The following is a 23,629-nucleotide window of genomic DNA, read 5'->3' as shown; positions in this document are numbered from 1 at the left end:
GCCTCTTTTTGTACTGGTTCTGTGGAAGTGCCAGAAATTCGCTTGCTATGTGGTTTATGGTCTCGTTTTTCATATTGCACTTCCTTCTTATGGGTGAGATGTTATTTTCATCTATATTTCTTTCGACATAACTATTTGTTAGGGCGTGGTCTTGTGTCACAGTTAGCATTCCTTCTTCTCCTTCGTGAGTTCTCCCCTCTGTAGCCATTGCCATGTTTCATCGCTGGCCAGTTCTTTAGTCTGTCTCATGTACTGTCCGTACATTGGTTTGTTGTGCCATTCCTCTGCTCTATTTGTCATTCTCCTGTCTCTGTATATGTCTGGGTCTTCGATTAGTTATTATTATTATTATTATTATTATTATTATTATTATTATTATTATTATTATTATTATAAGGACATTAAACACAGGTGCCCATCTTTGTATGCTTAATAATAATAATAATAATGAAAACCAGAGAAGACGAGTGGCTAAAGAGTGCATGGGAAGAAGGACTAATAAAAGCAGACGAAGACCCAGAAATATACAGACAGGAAGAATGACAGACGAGAGACAGGAGAATGACAGACACAGACAGCACAACAAACCAATGCACGGATAATACATGAGACAGACTAAAGAACTAGCCAGCGATGACACATGGCAATGGCTACAGAGGGGAGAGCTAAAGAAGGAAACTGGAGGGAATGATAAAGGCGCACAAGATCAGGCCCTAAGAACCAGATATGTTCAAAGAACGATAGACGGAAATAACATCTCTCTCATATGTAGGAAGTGCAATACGAAAAATGAAACCATAAACCACATAGAAAGCGAATACCCGGCACTTGCACAGAACCAGTACAAAAAGAGGCATGATTCAGTGGCAAAAGCCCTCCACTGGAGCCTGTGCAAGAAACATCAGCTACCTTGCAGTAATAAGTGGTACGAGCACCAACCTGAGGGAGTGATAGAAAACGATCAGGCAAAGATCCTCTGGGACTATGGTATCAGAACAGATAGGGTGATACGTGCAAATAGACCAGACGTGACGTTGATTGACAAAGTCAAGAAGAAAGTATCACCCATTGATGTCGCAATACCATGGGACACCAGAGTTGAAGAGAAAGAGAGGGAAAAAATGGATAAGTATCAAGATCTGAAAATAGAAATAAGAAGGATATGGGATATGCCAGTGGATATCGTACCCATAATCATAGGAGCACTAGGCACGATCTCAAGATCCCTGAAAAGGAATCTAGAAAAACTAGAGGCTGAAGTAGCTCCAGGACTCATGCAGAAGAGTGTGATCCTAGAAACGGCGCACATAGTAAGAAAAGTGATGGACTCCTAAGGAGGCAGGATGCAACCCGGAACCCCACACTATAAATACCACCCAGTCGAATTGGAGGACTGTGATAGAGCAAAAAAAAAAAGAAAAAAAAATATAATAATAATAATAATAGTGAAGGTATGCTCTCTAATGAGAGCTGTTTGGCTTGATAACAATTGTGCTTACTTTAAAATGAATATTTTCATTATGTGTTTGTATATGGCTATATATATTATGTATATTATATTCTATATTATATATACATATATATATATGTAGATATATATATATATATATATATATATACATATCTATATATATGGTGGGAAAAAAAAAAAAAAAAAAATGTATGTACGTATGTATGTATGTATGTACGTATGTATGTATGTATAAACCCCGCTAATATTTTTTCTTGAGGCAACCTAAAACAATCGAATATTGACTTACAAAGTATGCCCCACTTTCCATTCTGTCTCCGTTTTCCTGTTTTTTAAATACTTTCACTGGACTCTAAACCTCTCCCCGTCCACGAAAGCAACTCTTGTTAAATTCCATATTTGTGCAGAACGCTCTCATGCTTACTCAGTGAGTGTCCCAGCCTCGTGTTGAACGCTTATGCGTAGTCAGTGTTCCAGACTCATACCTGCTAATATGCCTTCTTCGCCTTAAGAAGTGTCGAAATTTACCAGAAATTCTGGCTCTACCAAGGTAAGTCCTCAGGGAATGTCGTTCTCTTTCCGTACATTTATTTAAGAGCCGACGTTTCACATCGCTTGATGCATTTTGTAGGCTACTAATATATTTTATAATATTTGCGGTAAATTTAAAAGAATTAGCTTCTTTCAAAGTGATTTCGAATCTGTTATTATTATTATTATTATTATTATTATTATTATTATTACTGTGTTCAGATTATTATTATTATTATTAAGAAATTCACAATCACGTGAAAAACAATCTGTCATAAAAATTCACAGTTATGTAGTAAAATATATTATTTTACGTAGTAATATACTTTACTAAATAACACTGGATATTTATTACGCACATTATTATTGTTGTTATTATTACTATTGTTATGGAAAAACTTTTAAATATCGACCTTCACCTTCACCTTTGGACTTATATATTTATTGGAAAACTTTGTCATATATTTATCGGAAAACTTTATCACTTTTCAGTCTAAGAATATTAACCCATGCGTGTAGGAACATACTTATTTACTAGAAAAATAAAAGTTATTTCAATTGAAAGGCATACTTAGGAGTTACTTAAATTTTATGAAAGGCTTTTCTTAAGTAATCAGAAGAAAAACAAAGAGTCTTTTAACCTATCTGTTTAATCAAGAGAAGGTCACGTGTTAATGATGACCCACCACTGGGTGCCGAATTTCTTATGCCCTTTACGGGACCTAAGTTATTTTTAGGAGCGGTTTCGTACCCAGGATGCAAATCTCTTGCATTCCAAGAGGGCCAATGAATCCTGCGCTCGTTTACTCGGGGAGTAAGCCTACAATTTGCTTTGTTGTTATTGTTCTTTGTTCTTGTTAGGGGGATAGGAAAGGTCTATGGAAGATCCTAAAAAGGTCTGAAAAAAGTGTTTCGCGTTGAGTTAAAGAAACAGGAATTTTATGATTTATTTATCAGAATTAAAATGTAAAAAGCAAATAATGTGCATGTTGCACAGTACAGAAATATGATTTCTATCAAACTATAGCTTATTTATTTTAATTTTCGTTGGGGAACCAAGGATCTATTTGACCGTAGATTTTAGCACGTTTTAATTTACGTGAAGTTAGGAATATAATGTTGGCAACTTATACGTGAGGGGAAAAGTGTGCACGTGTCCCGAGTAAGTTGGAGGTTTGATCACACTTTGTTTCATTTGCATATTAGTTTAAAGTTTTTATCAGTCAATTAGAAGATGTAAGCTAAGTCATGTTCTTTTATGTAACGGTAATTTTTAAATAGTTTGTTTTCCTGTTTCAGTTGAATTTTTTTTTTTTTTTTTTTTTTTTTTTTTTTTTGGCGCCAAGGGATCACAAATTTCAACTCAAGTCACGTTCTTCAATTTGACAATAATTTTCGACAAATTTGTATATTCGAACTTGTCTGCAAAAAGACGCATTATTATATAACAATTAACCAGGTCTGATTCATTCTTCAATTGGACAATAATTTCTAACGCAAGTTTGTCTATTGAATCTAGTCAGCAAAAATCAAAGTAATCTTTCTGAGAACAGTAGGGATTTGGGTCGGAAAAACTAGGCGTGTATGAGAAAAAATATTATATCGACGTAAAAATATAAAGGGAAACTAAATTTGTATATTATAACTATCTTGCAATAATCAAAGTAATCTTCCTGAAAACGGTAGTAATTTGAGTTAAAGGAACAACTAGTGAATGAGGATAAAAAGAAATCTTATATCTACCTAAAAATGTACATGAAAAATAAATTTGTTTATTAAAAGTAGTGTAAAACAAAGCAATCTTTCTGAAAACAGTAGGAATTTGGGTCAGTGGAACCATACGTCTATGAGAAAAAAATTATTTTTTATATCTACGTACAAATATGAAATAAGATAAATTTGTTTATTAAAACTAGTCAGCAAAAATAAAAGTAATCTTTCTGGAAACGATAGGAATTTAGGTCAGGGGAACAACGGGTAAGTGAATGAAACAAAAATATTGACCTGAAAATGTAAATGAAAAATAAATTTGTTTATTAAAACTGGTCCACAATAAGCAAAGTAATCTTTCTAAAAACTGGACGAATTTAGGTCAGAGGAATCTCGAGGAAATGAGTAAAACAAAAATATTATATTTACCCGAAAATGTAAATGAAGAGTAAATTTGTTAATATTAGTCTACAAAAAAAAACAACCTTTCTCAAAATTAGAAATTTAGGTCAGGTGAAAACAGAAATCTTATATCTAGCTAAGAATATAAAGGAAAAATATGTATCTAGGTTAATGGACCCGCAAGTAGGAAAGAAGGATGCTTATACTATATAAAAATATAAAGGAAAAATATCTATCTAGGTTAATGGTTTTGTCACCTTGGTAATTAACTGATATACATCGCAGGACTTGGAAATATTTTCCCTCGGGAGCTGAGATAACTTCCTGGGGTGTTTACGGTACTGCTTCAGTTAAGAGGTCTTGTTTTAGTGATGATGTTTGCTACGCCCTGTTTACATGAGCCCACTTTGCCAAACCTTATTTATTGATTCGTTAGTGAATTGTCTTAGTAAACTTGTGTTTCTTAAGAGTGAAAGATATGTTATTTCGTCTTTTTATCGTTTTATTAATTCTGCGGTGATTGCTTTTGCATTGCTGTGCAACTCTTGGGTCATTAGAATAAATGGAGTTGTTTCATTGTGTAATATTGCAAATCTGTCTATGTTAAGAAGCATCCGTGGATACGAGAGCGAATTAAAGTAGAGGATACTCTAACAAAAAGTAAGAAAAAGAAATGGGCGTGGGCAGGACATATAATGAGAATGTCAGATAATAGATGGACAAAAAGAGTAACAGAATGGGTCCCTAGAGATTGCAAACGAAGCAGGGGAAGGAAGAGAAGACGATGGATTGACGAGCTAAGAAAATTTGCGGGTATAGAATGTCGTAGATAGAAAGACCATAAACAGAAGGAAGGGGAAGGACATGTCTGAGGCCTTTGTCCTGCAGTAGACTAGGAACGGCTGATGATATAATATATATATATATATATATATATATATATATATATATATATATATATATATATATATATATTATTATATATATGTATATATATACATATATATATATATATATATATATATATATATTATATATATATATATATATATATAATACACACACACTCTTCCCACCCAATAGTTAAAGATCTTTACTTTTTCCATTGCAGATGAGGCTTTGTCTCTCCTGCCGGTATTATTTTGGACATTAATTTATTCACTATACTCTGTCAGTACAAAAAATAATTAGTATGTATTTATTTCGCCTTTTTTTTTTTTTTTATAAAGGCGTCTTGTATTTCCTTACCTTGAAGGCAAAGGTAATTGGTAGCGTTGGCCAGCTTGGTCTCTCTCTCTCTTCTCTTCCTCTCTCCTATCTCCTCTCTCTCTCTCGACTCTCTCTCTCTCTCTCTCTCTCTCTCTCTCTCTCACACCAAATCCACAATTCATAACTAACTAAGGTCGCTGAATTAAATCCCGAATGATAAAAATGGGCTTTATTTGTAAAGGAAGATTGAGGCACTGCTTAACTATACTCTGTTTTGGTTCCATCTGTCCATCCGCTTGTGGTACTCGCGCATGGTAACACTGCGTCCCGGGCTGTAAATAGTTACGCTGTGTAAGTTTTAGTTAAATAAAAGGATATCTGGGTGTACATTTGCAACTGAATAGTGTTTTAATAATTTACTGTATTCAAATTACACCGTTAATATTCGAAATAGGATATTATTTAAAGCCCGGGAAGCAGTGTTACCATGCGAGAATACCACAGGCGGATGGACAGATGGAAAAAAAGCAGATTATAAATAAGTCGAGTCCTGAAACTCTATAACTTCTACATGAGTAACACCCAAATGATACACCGACATAGAAAATGGTAAATCGAAATATGAAATTGGATTCCAAAATAAAACTGGTGACTGGACAAAACCAGTCAAAATCCCGCTTCTTCCAGTACCTTACCCATCTTTGAACAGCGCCTCATCTGTGGCGTGATCGGTATGGTCTTGGCATGCCCCCTCCTTGGCCGTGAGTTCTATTCTCGGGCATTTCATTGAGGGGTTAGAGATGTCTATATCTGGTGATAGAAGTTCACTCTCGACGTGGTTCGGAAGTCACGTAAAGCCGTTGGTCCCGTTGCTGAATAACCACTGGTTCCATGCAACGTAAAAGCGCCATACAAACAAACAAACCATCTTTAAACACCAGTCAAAAAAATACACAGATAATCACAATAATTCTCCCCAGTCAGGAATACCCAGTTAAAAGAGTCCCGGTCAATTTGACATGTACCCCATCATCAATGACTTTCAGATCCATCTGAGGAAGAAGGAATTCCGCATGAATACACAAAGATAAATGGCAAATAAAGATAATCAAAATTATAAAAATCAATGCATAGAGCAAAAGCAAATACGAGTATCTTGGAACAGTCACATATTAAAGAGAAAACTGGGAAACAAACGCTCAAGATATAAAAGAAAAAAATACATTTTGGGGATTGAACGCAAGTTCGCTTACCCCTTCAGCAGTAGAGAAGCTCCCACTCAAAATAGGTCCGTGGAAATTCGTGACATGACCCCAAGTGCCGAGTTACACACCCTTTTCCACATCGGAAACATACACTTTCACGCACACACGTACGTATGGTCGTATGACCCACCCCAAAGATCTGATCAAAACCAGATCATACCCTGCAGGAGGGTAGTGACGTCAGTGGTGCACTGTAGGCGTTACTTAAGGTGTATGCAGCATACCTTCGGCCCCTAGCTGCAACCCCTTTTGTTCCCTTTACTGTACTTCCTTTCATGTTCTCTTTCTTCCATCTTACTCTCCACCCTCTTCTAACAATTGATTCATAGTGCAACTGCTTTGAGGTTTTCATCCTGTTACACCTTTCAAAGCATTTTACTGTCAATTTCCGTTTCAGCGCTGAATGACCTCGTAGGTCCTAGTGCCTTGGCAATTAGCCTAAATTTTCTATTCAATTCAATTCAGAACCAGATCATATGTCTTTGACCTGACATCCCAACTTGCGCCCATGATGCCCATGCCCCGATCACGTATCGAACCACTGATCATTCGAGATGAATGTCCGGGCGAGCTGAGTATATAAACATTCTTCCGCGATTGATTCCATCCTCATTCCATCTCACAAAAGAAGCGCTGAATCTCGATTACGAAATGCTAAAAGAATTTCGCTCAGTTTCTAGGCAGAACACAAAGGGTTGCTGCTGAATCAACTTGTTCATAACAGCGCTCGTATTTCAGTCCCTATCTCCATACCTGTAAGATGTATTCATTTTGTGCTTTTATTAAATATATTCTATGGGATTTCTGCTTATGAAAATATGTGACATTTTATAAGTCAGAATCATATGAGAAAGACCTCATACATTACAGATTTGGTTTACATAATATGGCTAACAGTAGACTATTCTAGAACCAATTAAGTTCCTCGTTGGACGAGTAGATTTCGCGCTCGGCTGCCAATCCGATGGTCCGAAGTTCGATTCTCGGCTCGGCCAACGCGGAATCAGAGGAATTTATTTCTGGCGATAGAAATTCATTTCTCGATATTGTGTGGTTCGGATCCCACAATAAGCTGAAGGTCCCGTTGCTATGTGATCAATTGGTTCCTAGCCATGTAAAAATATCTAATCCTTCGGGCCAGCCCTAGGAGAGCTGTTAATCAGCTCAGTGGTCTGGTAAAACTAAGATATACTAAACTTTCTAGAAGCAATTGGTACAACCACAATAAAACAAAATGAAGTTGTATTCAAACTCGCGATGAAAGTGGCATTAACATCTCCAGATTCAAATTTGACAAGACTGCATCCTGCATCACGCAGTTGTGGCCAAAAGGTAAGTGCGACAAACGTCTTTCAACGGGCAAACGTTTGTTGTCAAAACGTTGCTTGACACCACCCGGGTGACCAGACGTCATTCCAGTATACTGGATGCGCAGCTATGACTTTCCTGTTTGCTGGAATCGATTTCATATATTGCAATTGTGTAGACAGGTAGTCTAACATTGCTTGGAGTACATGGATATTAGTTGTAGACAGGCTGTTTCTCTCCTCTGGGTCATCTGTTGTTAAGGAAAGGAAAGAAGTATTAGGTCTATGATTGTGTTTCATTATAGCAAATGGGTATTCTAGTTTAGTGTTTATATTATAACTGTTAGGTGGGATTTCTGTTATATGGGATTTGTTGTCAGAATTGAGCACCTAGCCTCAGTTGCTAATCTGAAGTTCTAAAGAAATTTTGTTCAAAATGACTACATCTAAGTTAAGTTCCTAAGAAACAATGCTACATTTCATTTTAAGCCAGTGTGTTTTTAATCAACACTGTATTCCATAATCGGAAATAAACTCCTGAACTTCCCACTTCAATTGATCAAGAGAGCAAATCTTTTCACCCTTACCTTTCATGTTGAAAAGTCTAATCCTGTTCGTGTTTTTTATATGTTGGTCCAAGATCTGCATCACTTGAGCTTGCCACACCAGCTCTGGATGGTTTTTCAAATCACGCCACAGAATGTATTGTTCTCCGTCCTTTCTTCTTTTTCCTTTATTCTTTTGAAATGCCCTACGATTTCTGTGAGTAAAATCTCCAGAACTCTCCTTTTTTGAATAGTCAAAGTCATTGAATTTGTTACTGGTTGGTTCACTGAAGAAACTTTTGGAAGTGTCATTGACAGGAGTTTCACCCCCTGTGAGTTCCTTGTTCTTCCTGGCCAGAAAATTGGCTGGAAGCTTCCTCTCTGGCCAGGCTGGTCGGCGAATTTTGTGGCCGACCTCGTGCTTGTATTGTGCTGGACTGTCTGCAGATGGTGGAGACGATGCCCAGTTGTTTCTGAGCATGCGTCCAATCAGCATCTTGTAGTCGCCAAATCTGTTGTAGAATAAGTTAAGTCTTCAGTTAGTTTTGTTGGTCGAATGAGTTGGTTCCGGTTGGTTTCAAATATTCTTTGTATGTTATTCAATAGATGAGGATTTGGGACAATGCCTAAGATAAACTGTGCCCAAAATTTTATATCCTATGTTTAGACTTGATAGCTGATTGTTATCAGATTTCGTGTACAAAAGAATTTATCACGACTTCAGTTGAATTTTTGGTAGGCTTTCAGCAAGACAGATTATACAGAATTTGGGTACCTTTACATAGGCAGAAGTAAGCTTTAGTCAGTTTACAATTCTTCACGGTTTTGTTTTCTGTAAATACACAGAGAATTTGTGGTTGGAAAAATGTAAAATAGTCATTTAGTTATACCATCGTGATACTTTTCTATAAAAACTAATATAAAGTCTATAATTCAGTCTTCATGATGGTACTCATACAATTCTCTGAACAGTTCTCATTCCTAATTGATTTTATTTATGAAACTTTGCTCTAAAGTAAGCACTGGGACACTTCCAGTCATTCAGTGCTGGAAACAGTGAAAAAAGAGAGTTGGTGTGGTTGGACAGCAAACTGGAAGAGACGAAGCGGGAATAGAGGTAAAGCGAAAGGCTAGGAAGTATGTGAAGCTAGTGGTCGAAGAGACGCTTCAAACAAAACCTTTAGTAATTCAAACATTGCACCAAGTGGTGTTCTGACGAAATAACCTCCTACAAGATATCCTCATTCTTGTAACAGTCACAAAACCCACCTGACTCCTGCCTTGAATCCTTCAAGGCTGTACATGTTGTAGATCATCTTGTCCCTCGGTGGGCCAGAGACCCCTGCGAAGGCATCCCACTGACTAACACCGTCAACTTCGGAAGTTGGGCTGCCAGTGATTTCAATGATTGTCCTGAACCAGTCTGTGGCATGGTGCAACCTATTTAGAAAATTAGTACATTCCTGCATGTTAACATTATTGTTAGTGATGATATTCTGATTCTGGGAAAACATAACAAATGGCAGTAAATGGTAGTGGTTATGCAACAATAAGTCTAGTTTTATCTGATCAGTATATCTTGAATATTCCTTAGTAGTATCAAGTCCAAAAACATTCTGGAAGATTTATGCCACAGCAATAATACCCATTTAATTTTTAACAAATGCATAAGTTGGATATGAAGTCACTAGCTGCTTAAAGTTCACATACTGATTGGTAACTGTTCCTGGATTCGGTAAAAATGGAGAGTGAATGAAGGCAACTCCTCTCACTCCACCTTCCCATAAGCTGGATTTTTCTCCTCTGAGCGGCCAGTTGCTCGCGCTGTTCTTGACAGAGCCTCCGTTCTGAAAATAACTGACACTAAGTGTGTTCTCGGGATGTGGGTTGCTCCAACCAAAGTCTAAAGTAGCTATTATGATTATTGTTAATAGGAATGAGCACACATTTATATTGAACAAAACTGAAAGGCCATTAACTTTCAAGGGAAGTTTCAGTGAAAAGTACAGTTTTTCTGAAGTTCTAGTTATAATAGCATTTTTGTGGTTTACATGATAAATCCTACCTTTAGAATGTGTTATATTTATTACTAAAATCAGTAGAAGTCAGAGAAATTTCAGAAATAGTCAAGAAACTGCCGTAGCTACGTATTTTTTAGTATCTGGAGGTTAAAATCGTAAGGTTAACTAAGAAGGTATAACAGATTTAATGAATATGTTCCTCACGTCTGTTGTGAAGATGATCACAGAGTTGTCGTAGTGGCCAGTTTCTTTGAGTGCTGTGACAAGCCTCCCAATTGCTTCATCCATGGCAGTCACCATTCCTGTGACGAAGAGTTCCATTAATAATGAAGAAAACACTTAACTAGACTAGAAACTAAATTAGGTTGTTCTGTATGTTCAAGTTCTGGGAAAACAATGAAAAACTTGTTTTTAAGACTGTGAGAAATTGCAGCCTTTTTAAGAACACCATGGAAAGTCCAATCAGATTATTGTCCTGTAGTAAGTGGGGATTATTTCAAGTTAACCTCCTAGTACCACATGAAAAGGTATATGGTGGACAAGATGTATGTTAAGTAATGGGTTAACTTAAAAAGCAAAATTGGATGTGGCTACTATGCTGAAAAGAGTGGACATCATTACATTCATAAAGAGTAGATCTTATAAAGTAGCCTCGTGAGAAAAAACTTGATAGCCAACACAGTTGATTATCACCTTAAATTTTTATTAAAGTAATCTTCCTTGTTGTTTGCAGAAAGTATTCAACTGAAAATTCCCAGTGTGCTAAAGAGCAGTATGCGGTAACTTGCATTTTTCCTGTGCAGTGGAACAGGACGAAGAAACTTTAGCAAATTCTGTACTGTTACAGAGTAAGGCAATGCATGTATAATACCCAAAGCAAACTGTTCATTCACAATGCACAAAAATTCGTCAACTGACCTAGGTAATTCCTTCGATCTTGGTCCTGGATGTGCTCGTAGATCTGCGAGTAATTCTGAGGAACTTGAACTGGAGAATGGACGCTCTGGAAAGCCAGGTACATGAACAGTGGATCCTGGGGTTTGCGTGATCTCACTATGTCTTCAGCCACTGACGCGAACAGATGCTTTGAGTGGATGGAAGCGATTAGGAAGAAGTTGAAAGAGTAGGCATAATTTATGTCAAGATTTTTTTTTAGGGAACTGTGAGACTAGGCCACTCAGACCACGTCTATGAACATAATTTTCCTAACAATATATATATATATATATATATATATATATATATATATATATATATATATATATATATATATATGTGTGTGTGTGTGTATGTGTGTGTGTGTGTGTGTGTGTGCATGTGTTAGATGTGCCTGATGCTCCCACTCCTTAGAGGCAGATTGATCGAGAGAAAACTTGTTGAACATAAATATTATTTACCTTCAAAAGATTAAATTCTATTTTCATTATAAAAGATGGGGAGATAAGTCTACCTTGGAAACAACTAAACAAATTAATAGGTTTCTGTGGCATTGTTTGCTTTTTAATTGTATAATAACATCTCAGTCAGTTGAAATTTCTACTGGAAACTGGAAACATTTCTCTCTTTCTTCCCCACAGCTTTGATTATAAGTTTATGTATAAAAAATGAATTGAAATGTTGATCTTTACACATTTAGTGTCAGTCAAGCTTACGAGCAAATACTGCTGTTACTTACAGTAGAGTAAACTCCATCCTTTGTGTCATCTGGTGTCGTATTGTTTCTCAAGTCTAAGAATCCTCCGCCGTGGTCTCCTAAACGAGTGTAAAAGAAAGATTCTTTAGATCTCACCGGTATTCAAATGAGCCACAAGAAGTAGGCGAAATGAAGCTAAATTTAAAGACTTCACGAATCCTCGTGCACTCCCAAGTGGAAAGGTTGAGAGTTCAGTAGAACCTGATTCACAGAAAGAGCATTTTGCATGATTCAAGTTGTATTGTGTCACAAACGACTTAGTTTTTGAGAACAGTTTGATCAGTCTAGTTTATGTGCATTAATAGCATACTTAGATATACATTGTTATACTTATGTATTATGCGTACTTCTAGCTTTATCTTCTGGTACCTTCACAGACGTAGATCTCTTGTGGGTATAGTAATCTGTAGCCGCAGTGTAGTATCCATAGAAGGAATCAAATCCTCTTTTGGTGGGAGTGTAGTCCCAGGAACAGAAACCCAGGTGCCATCTGGTAAATAGGGAAAAAAATGTTCAGTTTGAGTTAAAATAAAACACTGTTTAGTCTCCTGCACGAAAGTACAATGGCAAGGGAGATTATTCGGTTTAAAGAAAATGTTAATTCAAATTTAGGTTTGAAAAATGTTAAGGTAGTAAGTAATGCTTGGTTTTAAATAGTGGAGATTTTGCATTTTCTGAAATTGAAAAACGAATGTATAATTCAACTTAAAATGAATGTGTTTGATCCTACGAAACTTCGTTATCCTGAATTGTATAAGGGTGGAAAAGGTTTAGCTGTCATAGATTCCTTCCTGATTATATTTAATTTGACAGTTTTCTTAATCAGATTAAAAAGAACTTTGAAAATATGACCACCGATGGCTTTGGTGGGAATTAACTAAAAATCTGACAAGTACGACTATGTATTTTTTGTAGAGAATTCACATGAATGAAACTTCTTATTGTAAATTTTCAGATTTGACTTTTGAATGCCCGAGTTTCATATAAAAATAGGAAATATTGGAAATTTTCAAAAATATTGAGTAGTGGTGCTCTATGATAGCCTTCAGCTGGCGATTACCATTTGATTTGAATTTATGTCAGTAAACACCTACCTATTCTTGAATTCATTAGTTAACACTTACTTTCCAATGGCATGAGTTTCGTAGTTCGCTTTCTTCAGTAACTGTGGCAGTATATCCACATGAAGTGGAAGTCCTGCTGGTTCGTTTGCTGCTATGACATCCTTCTGTAAGAGTAGATTCAGGTGTGACCAGTGTAATATCTGGATACATGGAGACGTAATCTACAGTTTATAAAGAAAAAGTCTGCTTTTTAGCAGTGCCAAAATGGGGCTCTGGCGAGAAATCCTTTGGTTAAGGCTATATTTAAATGGTAGACCATTTCTTGGTGAAACTTTGGGCAATGATAAATAGTTGACTGAAGTAACTTTTTGTAGGATATGACGAAGAAAGGAGGTGACTTTGAGAAGCAGGAAAAGAGAAATTAACTGTAGCATTATAAAATTAGGCCGTGGATGAACGAATGTCATTCATCATATAACTTTAAAACGACTTTTTTTTTATAATGACTGAGTTATATGGACTGGAACATCGCTTATCAAAATGTTAATTGTAAAAGCCAGAATTAAAATATATACTTGAAACTAAAAAATATTCAGATAGTATTGCAATGGTGTTTAGTTTAGATATAACAGGATTTCTTTTGCAATATGTTTGTGTCATATCTCCACAATGAAAGCTTAAAGTTTGGACACTGACATTAGAGTTTTGTTAGTGATCGGAGAATATTCCAGGTTAATTAAAAAGAAAACCTTGAAAATAACACCTATCCCGAACACCAATCTTTCAAGATATCCACCAATTTACCTGAAGTCCCAGTTTAAATGGGTACCTTCCTGTCAGGAGAGCAGCTCTGGTTGGTGTGCATGTTGGCTGAACGTAAGATTGGTTCAGAATAACCCCGTTTTTGGCTAGGGCGTCCATGTGAGGCATGACTACATTGGGGTTGTTCCAGGATACGTCGCTCCAGCCTGTAGAAGAGTTAGAAGGTAATGATTGTAATGTTAGTGATAGATAGATATACTTTTAACCTACAGCTGTTCTGAGCATTCTGGTAAAGAAATAACACTGTTATTGAAAAAATACACGTGTGAGGGACATTAGCTGTTAAAATTCACGTGTTTTAGGGATTATGAGGAGTATCTGCTCTTACGATTCGCCTGTTTTAGAAATAATTGGGTCAGTACTGATACTGAATCACTGATGTCACAAACCTGATATATTATTGGTTCTGTGGCATAGTTTTTGTCAAGTCCAAGTGTAAAAACTTGACAAAATAAGATGCCTTAAACTATGCCCTAGAATAAATTGTTTGCCCTATAGGAAGCTTTTACTTTACGTGGAATTAATATCGCAAGAGAAGAAGGCATGATTAGCTGATTTAGCATTAATTAGAAAGCCACTTTCCACTGGCTGAAGAATATTTGAACTATAGCTGATTCACTTAAGGTAGATTCTTGGGTGAGCCCTATGTCTATTAGACATTTGTTTGGCGGCCGCCGATTGGCTGTGAGCTGCCTCTCTCCCGCTACCAGCCAATCAGCGGCCGCCAAACAAACGTCTCGCAAGCATAGGGCTCATCCAAGAATCCACCTTAAGTGAACCAGCTATAGTATTTGTGCTTTGAATGCTAACTGTTAGATATGTAAAAACAGAAGGCGAGTTTTTGCAGAGGAAAGTTTGTCTTGAGTTTTATTTAGTAATTGAAAGATTTACCGAGTAGTGGTTGTTGTCAGGGCTGTTGATCCTATTCTTAATTATTATATATTGGACTTTAAAACCCGAGCAGAAGTGGTTCTTTCTCTCTAAGTTTGCTGGCCAAAGGCACGCCACAGTGTTTCGGGTGGCTAAAAACAGAGCTCATTCCCTGTAATGAGTCCAAAGGCTTTGCAAATGGAACTTACCCAAATCGTCAGCGACGATGAGAATGACGTGAGGCCTCTTTTCTGCCACCTCTCTGGCTGACATCGACAAAGTGCTGTCTGTGCAGAACATAACAGCAAAGGCAAAAGTTGTCAGCTGGCTTTTGCAAATGGCTGCCCTCATAGTCGAGTATCTGAAGTGGAAAGGAGAACGAATGGTGGATATCCGGAGTGTGCAGTGGGTGATGTCTGCAGATAAAGCAGTGTTGACCTGGAAAAGTGAAAAGAAATGACAAGGACGGTGAATGAATTGAATGTGGTGGTAAATGTAGAGAGTTGATAGATAATGGTAACTAGCGTAAATGAATGTGAACATGAGCAGTAAAAATCATACGAGTATTTGTAAGTGTAATAGGTAAGGATAAGCGAAGACAATCTGAAAGTTACAGCCTAGAAGATGCCCTTTTTTAAACCCATAAATATAAAAAAAAAAAGCTTTAAGCTGTCACGATACATTGTTTATATATCTTTATATTACTCACACTTTGTATATTCTCTCAGGCTGTCTCAAAATACACGCAAGTTTCAAAGATATCGACCGAATTACCAAGTGTATTTTTAGAAAATACGACCACTAATAATGATTTGAACGTATCTTCGGTGAGATTAAAGTACATTTTTGACGACGTAATTGGCCCAAATTGCGTCACTTTGAGCTATTCAAACATGTCAGCAAAAAGTAATCATTTCCATTGTTTTGTCGAACAGTGTCAGCGTCTCCGTACCTGCATTAAGTAGAACCAGTTCCGGCTTTAGGGAAACTGAGAATAAAAAGTCGGACGCACAATAACGGGAAATTCTTCCTCCTACAGACAGACCGTCTTCACTTCATCTTTCACTCAAAGGTCATCCGCCGATGAATAAATTGGTGAAAGCTTCATAGAGACGAGTTTAGACTGTAATTAGACGGGACAAGGAAATCTAACAAGTAAATAATGCGCCAAAGTTTCCTCGGCGAAATGACTTTTCTGTACAGCGTATAATGCTGTATGAAACTCTCAACCAAGGCCCATGAAACTCTTAGCCATGGCCCATGAAATTCTCTCCCTCGGCCCATGAAACTCTCAACCACGGCCCATGAAACTCTCAAGACGGCCCATGAAACTCTCAGCCACGGCCCGTGAAAACTCTTAGCCTCGGCCCATGAAACTCTCAACCACGGCCCATGAAACTCTCAAGACGGCCCATGAAACTCTCAGCCACGGCCCGTGAAACTCTTAGCCTTGGCCCATGAAACTCAACCACGGCCCCATGAAACTCAGTCACAGCCCATGAAACTCTCAGTCACGGCCCATGAAACTCTCAGCCACACGACCCATGAAACTCTCAACCACGGCCCATGAAACTCTTAACCATGGCCATAAAATTCTCAGCCTCGCCCATGAAACTCTTAGCCTCGGCCCATGAAACTCTTAGCCTCGGCCCATGAACTCTTAGCCTCGGCCATGAAACTCTTAGCCTCGGCCATGAAACTCCTAGCCACACGGACCATGAAACTCAGCCACGGCCCAAGAAACTCAGTCAGGGCCCAAGAAACTCAGTCACGGCCCATGAAACTCTCAGCCACGGTCCAAGAAACTCAGTCACGGCTCATGAAACTCTCAGCCATGGGCCAGTGGTGGCCTGTATTGTTGGCAGACTGATGATCATGCCTAACTTTAACCTTAAATCAAATAAAAACAACTGATGTTAGAGGGCTGCAATTTGCTGTGTTTGATGATTGGAGGGTGGATGATCAACATACCAATTTGCAGCCCTCTAGCCTCAATAGTTGCTATTTTATTTAACGACAGAAAAAGTGCAGACGGACAGACAATAGACATCTCGATATTTTTCTTTTACAGAAAACTAAAGAGTGTAAGAGCAAATATATATATATATATATATATATATATATATATATATATATATATATATATATATATATATATATATATATATATATATATATATATGCATATATATATTAAAAACATCATTGTACGAATTTGTTTGTATAGCCAGTTTAATGTTGCATTTCATATTAATGATTTAATAGGATTTTTTCTAGTTAATTATCATTTTATTAATTTTATAATGTCTATTTGCATTTATACCAAAGACATTTAGTACAAAATGTTTTGGGAACGATAGAAAGGTCTAGTATCTCTCTCTCTCTCTCTCTCTCTCTTTCTCTCTCTCTCTCTCTCTCTCTCTCTCTATATATATATATATATATATATATATATATATATATTATATATATATATACATATACATATAAATATAAGATATATCTACATATATCATATATATATAATATATATACTATATATATATAATATATAAATATATATATATATATATATATATAATATCTATATATATTTATATATATATATATATTTACACGTATTTATTATATGCATAGCACACACACACATACATTATATGTATATACATACATACGTACATACATACATACATACCCATGTGTGTGTGACCAAGCAGGCGTGCCCAGTAAACCGACACAACGAGCTGTCAGTATCTAGGTCACTTGAAGGCACAGGCTCCGCCTCCCTTCCAGACGGAGACCTCGATAAGATCCTCGTGGAAATCACTCGTAAAATGTACCGTTGATCTCCTTACCATATTGATGAAAACCTCCGGGGGTAATGGCCAGTGCTGGCATAAAGCCCCACTAAATCCAAATGAGATACCGACACTCATTCAGCAGCGCGTCCTTGTCAAAAAGCAATGTGCTACAATGAAGCGCGAATTCTTTGAGCATACTTTTCTCGGGCGGGGTCGGGGTGGGGACGCCGTCAGCGTATACCTCATGCGGTGCAATGTAGGCATTGCTTGATGAGGGGCTGTGCAGTGTCCCTTCCTCAGGCACCGAGGTACAACAACTTTCTTGCCCTTTACTGTACCTCCGTTCATATTCTCTTTATTGCATCTTCCCTTAACCCTCTCATCCTGTTGCACCTTTGATGAAACCTTTTCAACTCCCAGTTTCCGTTTTAGCGCTGTATGAACCTATTGGTCCCAACAGCGATTGGCCTTCGGTCTAAATTCAGTATTCTAGTTTATTCTGTTTTAAATTCTCTTATAGTTATAAAATGGCGAATCGTTTGTCCTGAAAATTTTTTATTGTCAATTCCCGTTTCAGCATCATAGGTCCCGAGTAGTGGCTATCTATCCAGGATACTACTAGGCTTCAGTGAGACGGACGGGACGGTTTAGATTCAAGACTCTTCCAGGCTTTCGAAGGCATCATACAGAATGTATATGTACAAGTAAGTTGTGTGAACTATTTTGGTTGATATATTATATTATATAATATATATATATATATATATATATATATATGTATATGTATATGTTATATATATATGTATATATATATGTATATGTATATATATATATATATATATATATATATATATATATATATATAATATATATAGCTATATAAGATACACAGGGTGTCAATAAAGTCCCAGTACCATTACAAGTATTTATTGCTCAGACTGGTACTGGACTTTATGGACACCCTGTATATTTCTTTGTGCAGTAAATTTGATAAAGCTTTCGACCGTCAGGCGTCAGCTGTGGTCTTGTTCACTAAAACTTGTTCTTACTGGCCTATATCGTTTAAAAGAACTGACATATAGGAGCACGAACAAACTTTTCCTATAATAGCATTTTAGACAATATGGACTAGGTAACAGGCAAGCTAATTGACTATTATTTGTATGAACTGGTGGTTGAGTCATCGGCCTTTCCAGAATTCTTCTTGATCCCCGTGGGGGAATGTTTCTGTCGCCAACTGCTTGTACTATGCTGGTTATATGGTTATATAACTACATAAGGATCATAAATCATTGTGGATTATACCCCCATCTACTTAGTATTTAGCTTTTGCATATATATGTGTATATATATATCTATATATATATATATATATATATATATATATATTAATAATAATAATAATAATAATAATAATAATAATAATAATAATAATAATAAAGTCCCGTCCACACTACGAAACATTGTTTCCAGACCTCAGTTGTCGCCAGGATACTTGTCGGTGCAGTAACCTCTGTATTCTACTTGGGTATTTTAATGCACTCGAGGAGGGACAACAGAAAGAAAAACCTACCTTAATGGCGGTGAGATTCAATTAGGCTTCTTTTCTTTTTCCTTTCCTTTATCGGTGTCCAATAAATACCATTTATACGGAGGAATAGGGATTCAATGATGCATCCATTTTTTTCTCTTCAAAATCTAAATAATACATTTAATTGGGAGGTAATTTATTCACATCGGCCTATTCGCTCCATCTTCCCCCCCTAACCCCCGACCCCCAAACATCCCAGGACATATCGACCTCCCCTTTACCACCCTCTATCGCATGAAAGCTGCGATAGATAGATATAAGGGTTATTTCAAATTCACCCTCACAACGAAGCCTAAATATGTTCACAGAAGATTTTCTGCTCAGAATAACTTTTTCTTTCCTTTCCCACATATTTGCTTAAACTCGTGTTACACCCTGTATATACACACACATACATACATATATAAATCATATATGTATATATATATATAAACATATACATATGTATAAATACATATATGCATATATACATAAGTTTACATAAACATATACATACATTATAAATGAGTATAGATACATCTACACACGGAAACACTAAATGTTTTCCATTCTGGATGGGAAAAAAATATACTGTAAAAATTATTTGCCAACAATGTTTGCAAACAGTTTGCTAACAATGTTTCCTTGTGTGGAAAGGCGTAGACACCCACGCAGGTAAACAAACGTACGTTTGAAGATTATTTCTGCTTACCTTCACCATCATATAATACCTGTCCTTATGTATGTATGTATATATATAATATAATTATATATATATATATATATATATATATATATAATTTTATATATATATATATTATATATTATATATATAGGCAAAAGCCACGAAGGAGTACTGCTAGGCCTTTCGACACAATGTCCTTTACTCAGCAGTCTGCTGCTAAGTAAAGGACATTGAGTCGAAAAGCCTAGTAGTACTCCTTCGTTTCACTTTCTTCCGGGACCTTAACCTTTATTTTTATACATTCATAGCGTTCCAAATTTTCGTGATTCAGTTATGCATATATATATATATATATAATATATATATATATATATATATATATATATATATATATGACACACTTGTATTATTTTTTTCTGAACTAGCTCAACCACTGATTTCAATCCTGCCTTCACCTTTCTTCAACAAGCGTCAGCAAGCACCGCTCACACCTATCCACTAACTCCTCTGGACTTAAACTGAATCATTTCTGAGGCGAAAAACTATCCAGCGGACTCAAAAGCAAGTCCCACCTCTCGTAAGTGGACTCCTTGGGCGGACTTTCTTTTCCCCGTAACCTGTTGGGTTAATGACAAGTTGGTGGAAGGAAACGTGGAATTTACTGTGATTTTTTTACTCCAGGAATGTTAACTGCCAAAAATTCACCGTGAGAGAAATGGGAAATGTTGTTTTTGTGATGTAGTTTGTTTAGATTGGTTTGTTTTCTTAAAATACTGTTTTTTTGTAATGCAGTTTGTTTAGATTGTTTTTTTTCCTTAAAATATTGGTGTTTTTTTATGATGCAATTTGTTTAGATTGATTTGCTTTCGTAAAATACTGGTGGTTTTTTTGCATGCTGATTATGTTGGAAGATGTTCGAAAAATGGATCGTTTTCTAGTTTTGCTTTCTTCTAGACTCCAAAAAAGAAATGGTGAAAGCCCTTTTTTTTGTGGTGTAACTTATTTAAACTGGATTGACTCTGTAAATACTGGATTGTTTTTCTTAGATGTTGCTTTTGTGTGTGTTTGTGTGCCTGTGTTTTATTCGTGTTTGATATTGGTGTAAGATGTATTTCAAAGGCTTTTTTTTTTCTTTTTGCAAGAGAAATGGAGAAGGTTTGTTAATGAAAGTGGAGGAGTGCAAAGCCAAATAGATTGCATCCTGCAAAGTGATCTTGGGAGAAGCGTTTGTTGAACAGCATAGGTAGGTTGGTGGTGAGGGATTTTAAAATGAGAGGTAGGAAACTCAAGAAGAAAAAGAGAAAGAGATCCAGAATTAAGATTTGTTAACTTAAAGGAGAAGATGGGGAGCAATTTAGGAGGACTGAGAGAGAGAGGAGAGAGAGAGAGAGAGAGAGGAGAGAGAGAGAGAGAGAGAGAGAGAGAGAGATGGCTGGAAAGAGGGAACGTAGAAGTTGGACAGGGTAACAGAGTGGAAAATATTTGGGCATAAGTTTCCGAGTACTTATCCAACGTCTGAAACCATGTGTTCAAGTAAGCAATTCAAAACTCTTAGTTATCCCTAGTAAATAATTCCCATTTTCTTTCCTAATTCCAAACCCATGGCCTCTATGTACCTCCTCATACCCATCTCACCTCCTCATACCCATCTCTTCTCTTTCCCACCCTGCTATTCATATCAGCTTCTATTATTAGTTTCTTCTCCTCTTTCACTAAAAAAGTTGTCTACCTTAGTTTTACCAGACCAATGAACTGATTAACAGGACCTACAGCTTATTGTGGGATCCGAACCATATTATATTGTCGAAAATGAATTTCTAATCACCAGAAATACATTCCTGTGGTTCCCCGTTGGCAGAGCGGAGAATCGAACTTCGGACTACCGAATCAGTAGGCGAGTACGTAGCCTCTCCTTCACTGTTCTAATTGTTTTTCATGAGTGGTAATCCTTTAATTACTAGAAAATATATTGTCACGTAGTACTGAATATATTCCCATAAGCGATTAACCTTCAGTAACTAAAATATATCCTTTTAGTTCTGAGTTTATTTCCACAACTGATTTATCTTAAGTAATAATTTATCTTTAATTATAGAAATATATCGTTATAGTACTGAGGATATCTGCCGAAGCGATAAACCTCCGCTAATAAAAAGGATAAGAAAAGGATGCATTCCAGAGGCCATGAAATAGTGTTTTTCGTAAACAACTATACTCGTTTTTTTTCCATCTGTCCACCCGCCTGTGGTGTTTGCGTATGGTAACACTGCGTCCCGGGCTTTAGATAGTTACATTCAGCTTACATTCAACAATAATAACAATATCCTATTTCGAATATTAACGGTGTAATTCGCGTACAGTAAATTATTAAAACACTTTTATTCAAGTTGCGAAATGATACACCCTAGATATCCTTTTTATTTTACCTTAAAAAACTTACACATTAGCCATAACTATTTAAAGCCCGGGACGCAGTGTTACCATACAAAAACACCACTGGCAGATGGACAGATGGAAAAAAAAACAGAGTATAGTGTTTTCGTAAACCGACTCATGGATTTCGATGCTACTGAAGCACTGAGTATTTCTGACATCCTCCCAATTCGTGGTAGTACACTGAATTGACAGATGTGCTTGATTAAGCCGTTTTCTCCTAGAAAAAAAGACCAACTTCTTTCTTTTCCTCAGACCGTTTTGAACAAATGGTGCTTTATGACGTATATGTGACGCAGAGCCATCTCCCCACCCTCCGCCCCCTTAGCGCCTCAGAGGCGTGATCGGTATGGTCTTGGCCTGCCACCTCGGTGGCTGCTAGTTCGATTCTCGGCTATTCCACTGAGGGGTGAGAGATGTGTGTTTCTGGTGATAGAAGTTCACTCTCGTCGTGTTTCGGAAGTCACGTAAAGCCGTTGGTCCCGTTGCTGGATAACCACTGGTTCCATGCAACGCCAAAAACATCATACAAACAAACATCCCTCCCCTCTTACCTAATTGAAAAATCATATATCATTACGTAATATATTAATTTGTTTTAAAAAAAAAGTTCTTATGGCCCAGGATAGGTGAATTGACATTTAAACTATAGCTAGATAGATAGATAAGTTTATTGACCACAGCGTACAGGATACAATGATCTGATGTAAACATATACAATACAGGAAACAAATAATGTCTTAACACTGAGAAAGACTGACATATATAAATTATTGTAGTCTAACTCCAGTCCTATATTAAATTTACGCACAACACAAATTTAGTTTTAACCATATAAACTCAAGATATCATAAAATATTTTACGCATTACACTATACCGACGTCATTGATACGCCTCTCCGCTCTTCCGGATGGTATGGTTGGGTGGCTAAGTGCAGCTTTAACCTCATTTTCGTGTGTAAAAAAAGTTACTGAAACACATCTGGCAATGCACAACACTTCCAAGATTTAGAAAGAAGTTTGAAACGCTCAGTGCTTTAGAGGCACGGAAATCTTTTAAGCATTTTTAAAAGTCGTTTTCGAAAAACTCAATGTCATGGCTTCTGAAAGGCATAACGTGCCCGACTGTGAAGACTTAATAATGAGTCTATGATATTGCTTGCAACCACGCTACAAAAAAATGAGCTCGGCTCAAACCAGTTTCTTTCCAGCCACTGGCAGGCTTTGGTA

The 23,629-nt window shown here is 36.7% G+C and overlaps 1 protein-coding gene across 1 annotated transcript; it reads right to left on the bottom strand.

The window, feature by feature from the left end:
- Nucleotides 1–5,569: 5,569 nt before the first annotated feature.
- LOC135210385 (arylsulfatase B-like) lies at nucleotides 5,570–20,468 on the bottom strand. Its single transcript, XM_064243291.1, has 11 exons — nucleotides 20,422–20,468; nucleotides 15,120–15,348; nucleotides 14,023–14,186; nucleotides 13,279–13,382; nucleotides 12,502–12,644; nucleotides 12,137–12,213; nucleotides 11,380–11,545; nucleotides 10,151–10,352; nucleotides 9,710–9,880; nucleotides 8,483–8,952; nucleotides 5,570–8,146 (listed from the first exon to the last, which is right to left on the bottom strand). Exons 2-11 carry the CDS (start codon nucleotides 15,259–15,261, stop codon nucleotides 7,962–7,964), a joined length of 1,824 nt encoding a protein of 607 aa, XP_064099361.1. The 5' UTR covers nucleotides 15,262–15,348; nucleotides 20,422–20,468; the 3' UTR covers nucleotides 5,570–7,961.
- Between the last annotated feature and the right edge of the window lie 3,161 nt (nucleotides 20,469–23,629).

This window comes from Macrobrachium nipponense, chromosome 39, assembly GCF_015104395.2.
Source record: "Macrobrachium nipponense isolate FS-2020 chromosome 39, ASM1510439v2, whole genome shotgun sequence".
In the NCBI taxonomy this organism is placed as follows: domain Eukaryota; kingdom Metazoa; phylum Arthropoda; class Malacostraca; order Decapoda; family Palaemonidae; genus Macrobrachium; species Macrobrachium nipponense.
Note: the sequence above shows the minus strand (reverse complement) of the source record. Positions and strands in the feature narration are given on the sequence as shown.

Coding starts and splice junctions, on each gene's coding strand:
- LOC135210385 (XM_064243291.1), bottom strand. CDS start 15,261: ATGAGGGCAGCCATTTGCAAAAGCCAGCTGACAACTTTTGCCTTTGCT. Junction 14,187..15,119: donor CATCGTCGCTGACGATTTGG/GTAAGTTCCATT, acceptor ACTCTTCTACAG/GCTGGAGCGACGTATCCTGG. Junction 12,214..12,501: donor ACCAGAAGATAAAGCTAGAA/GTACGCATAATA, acceptor ACACTCGTTTAG/GAGACCACGGCGGAGGATTC.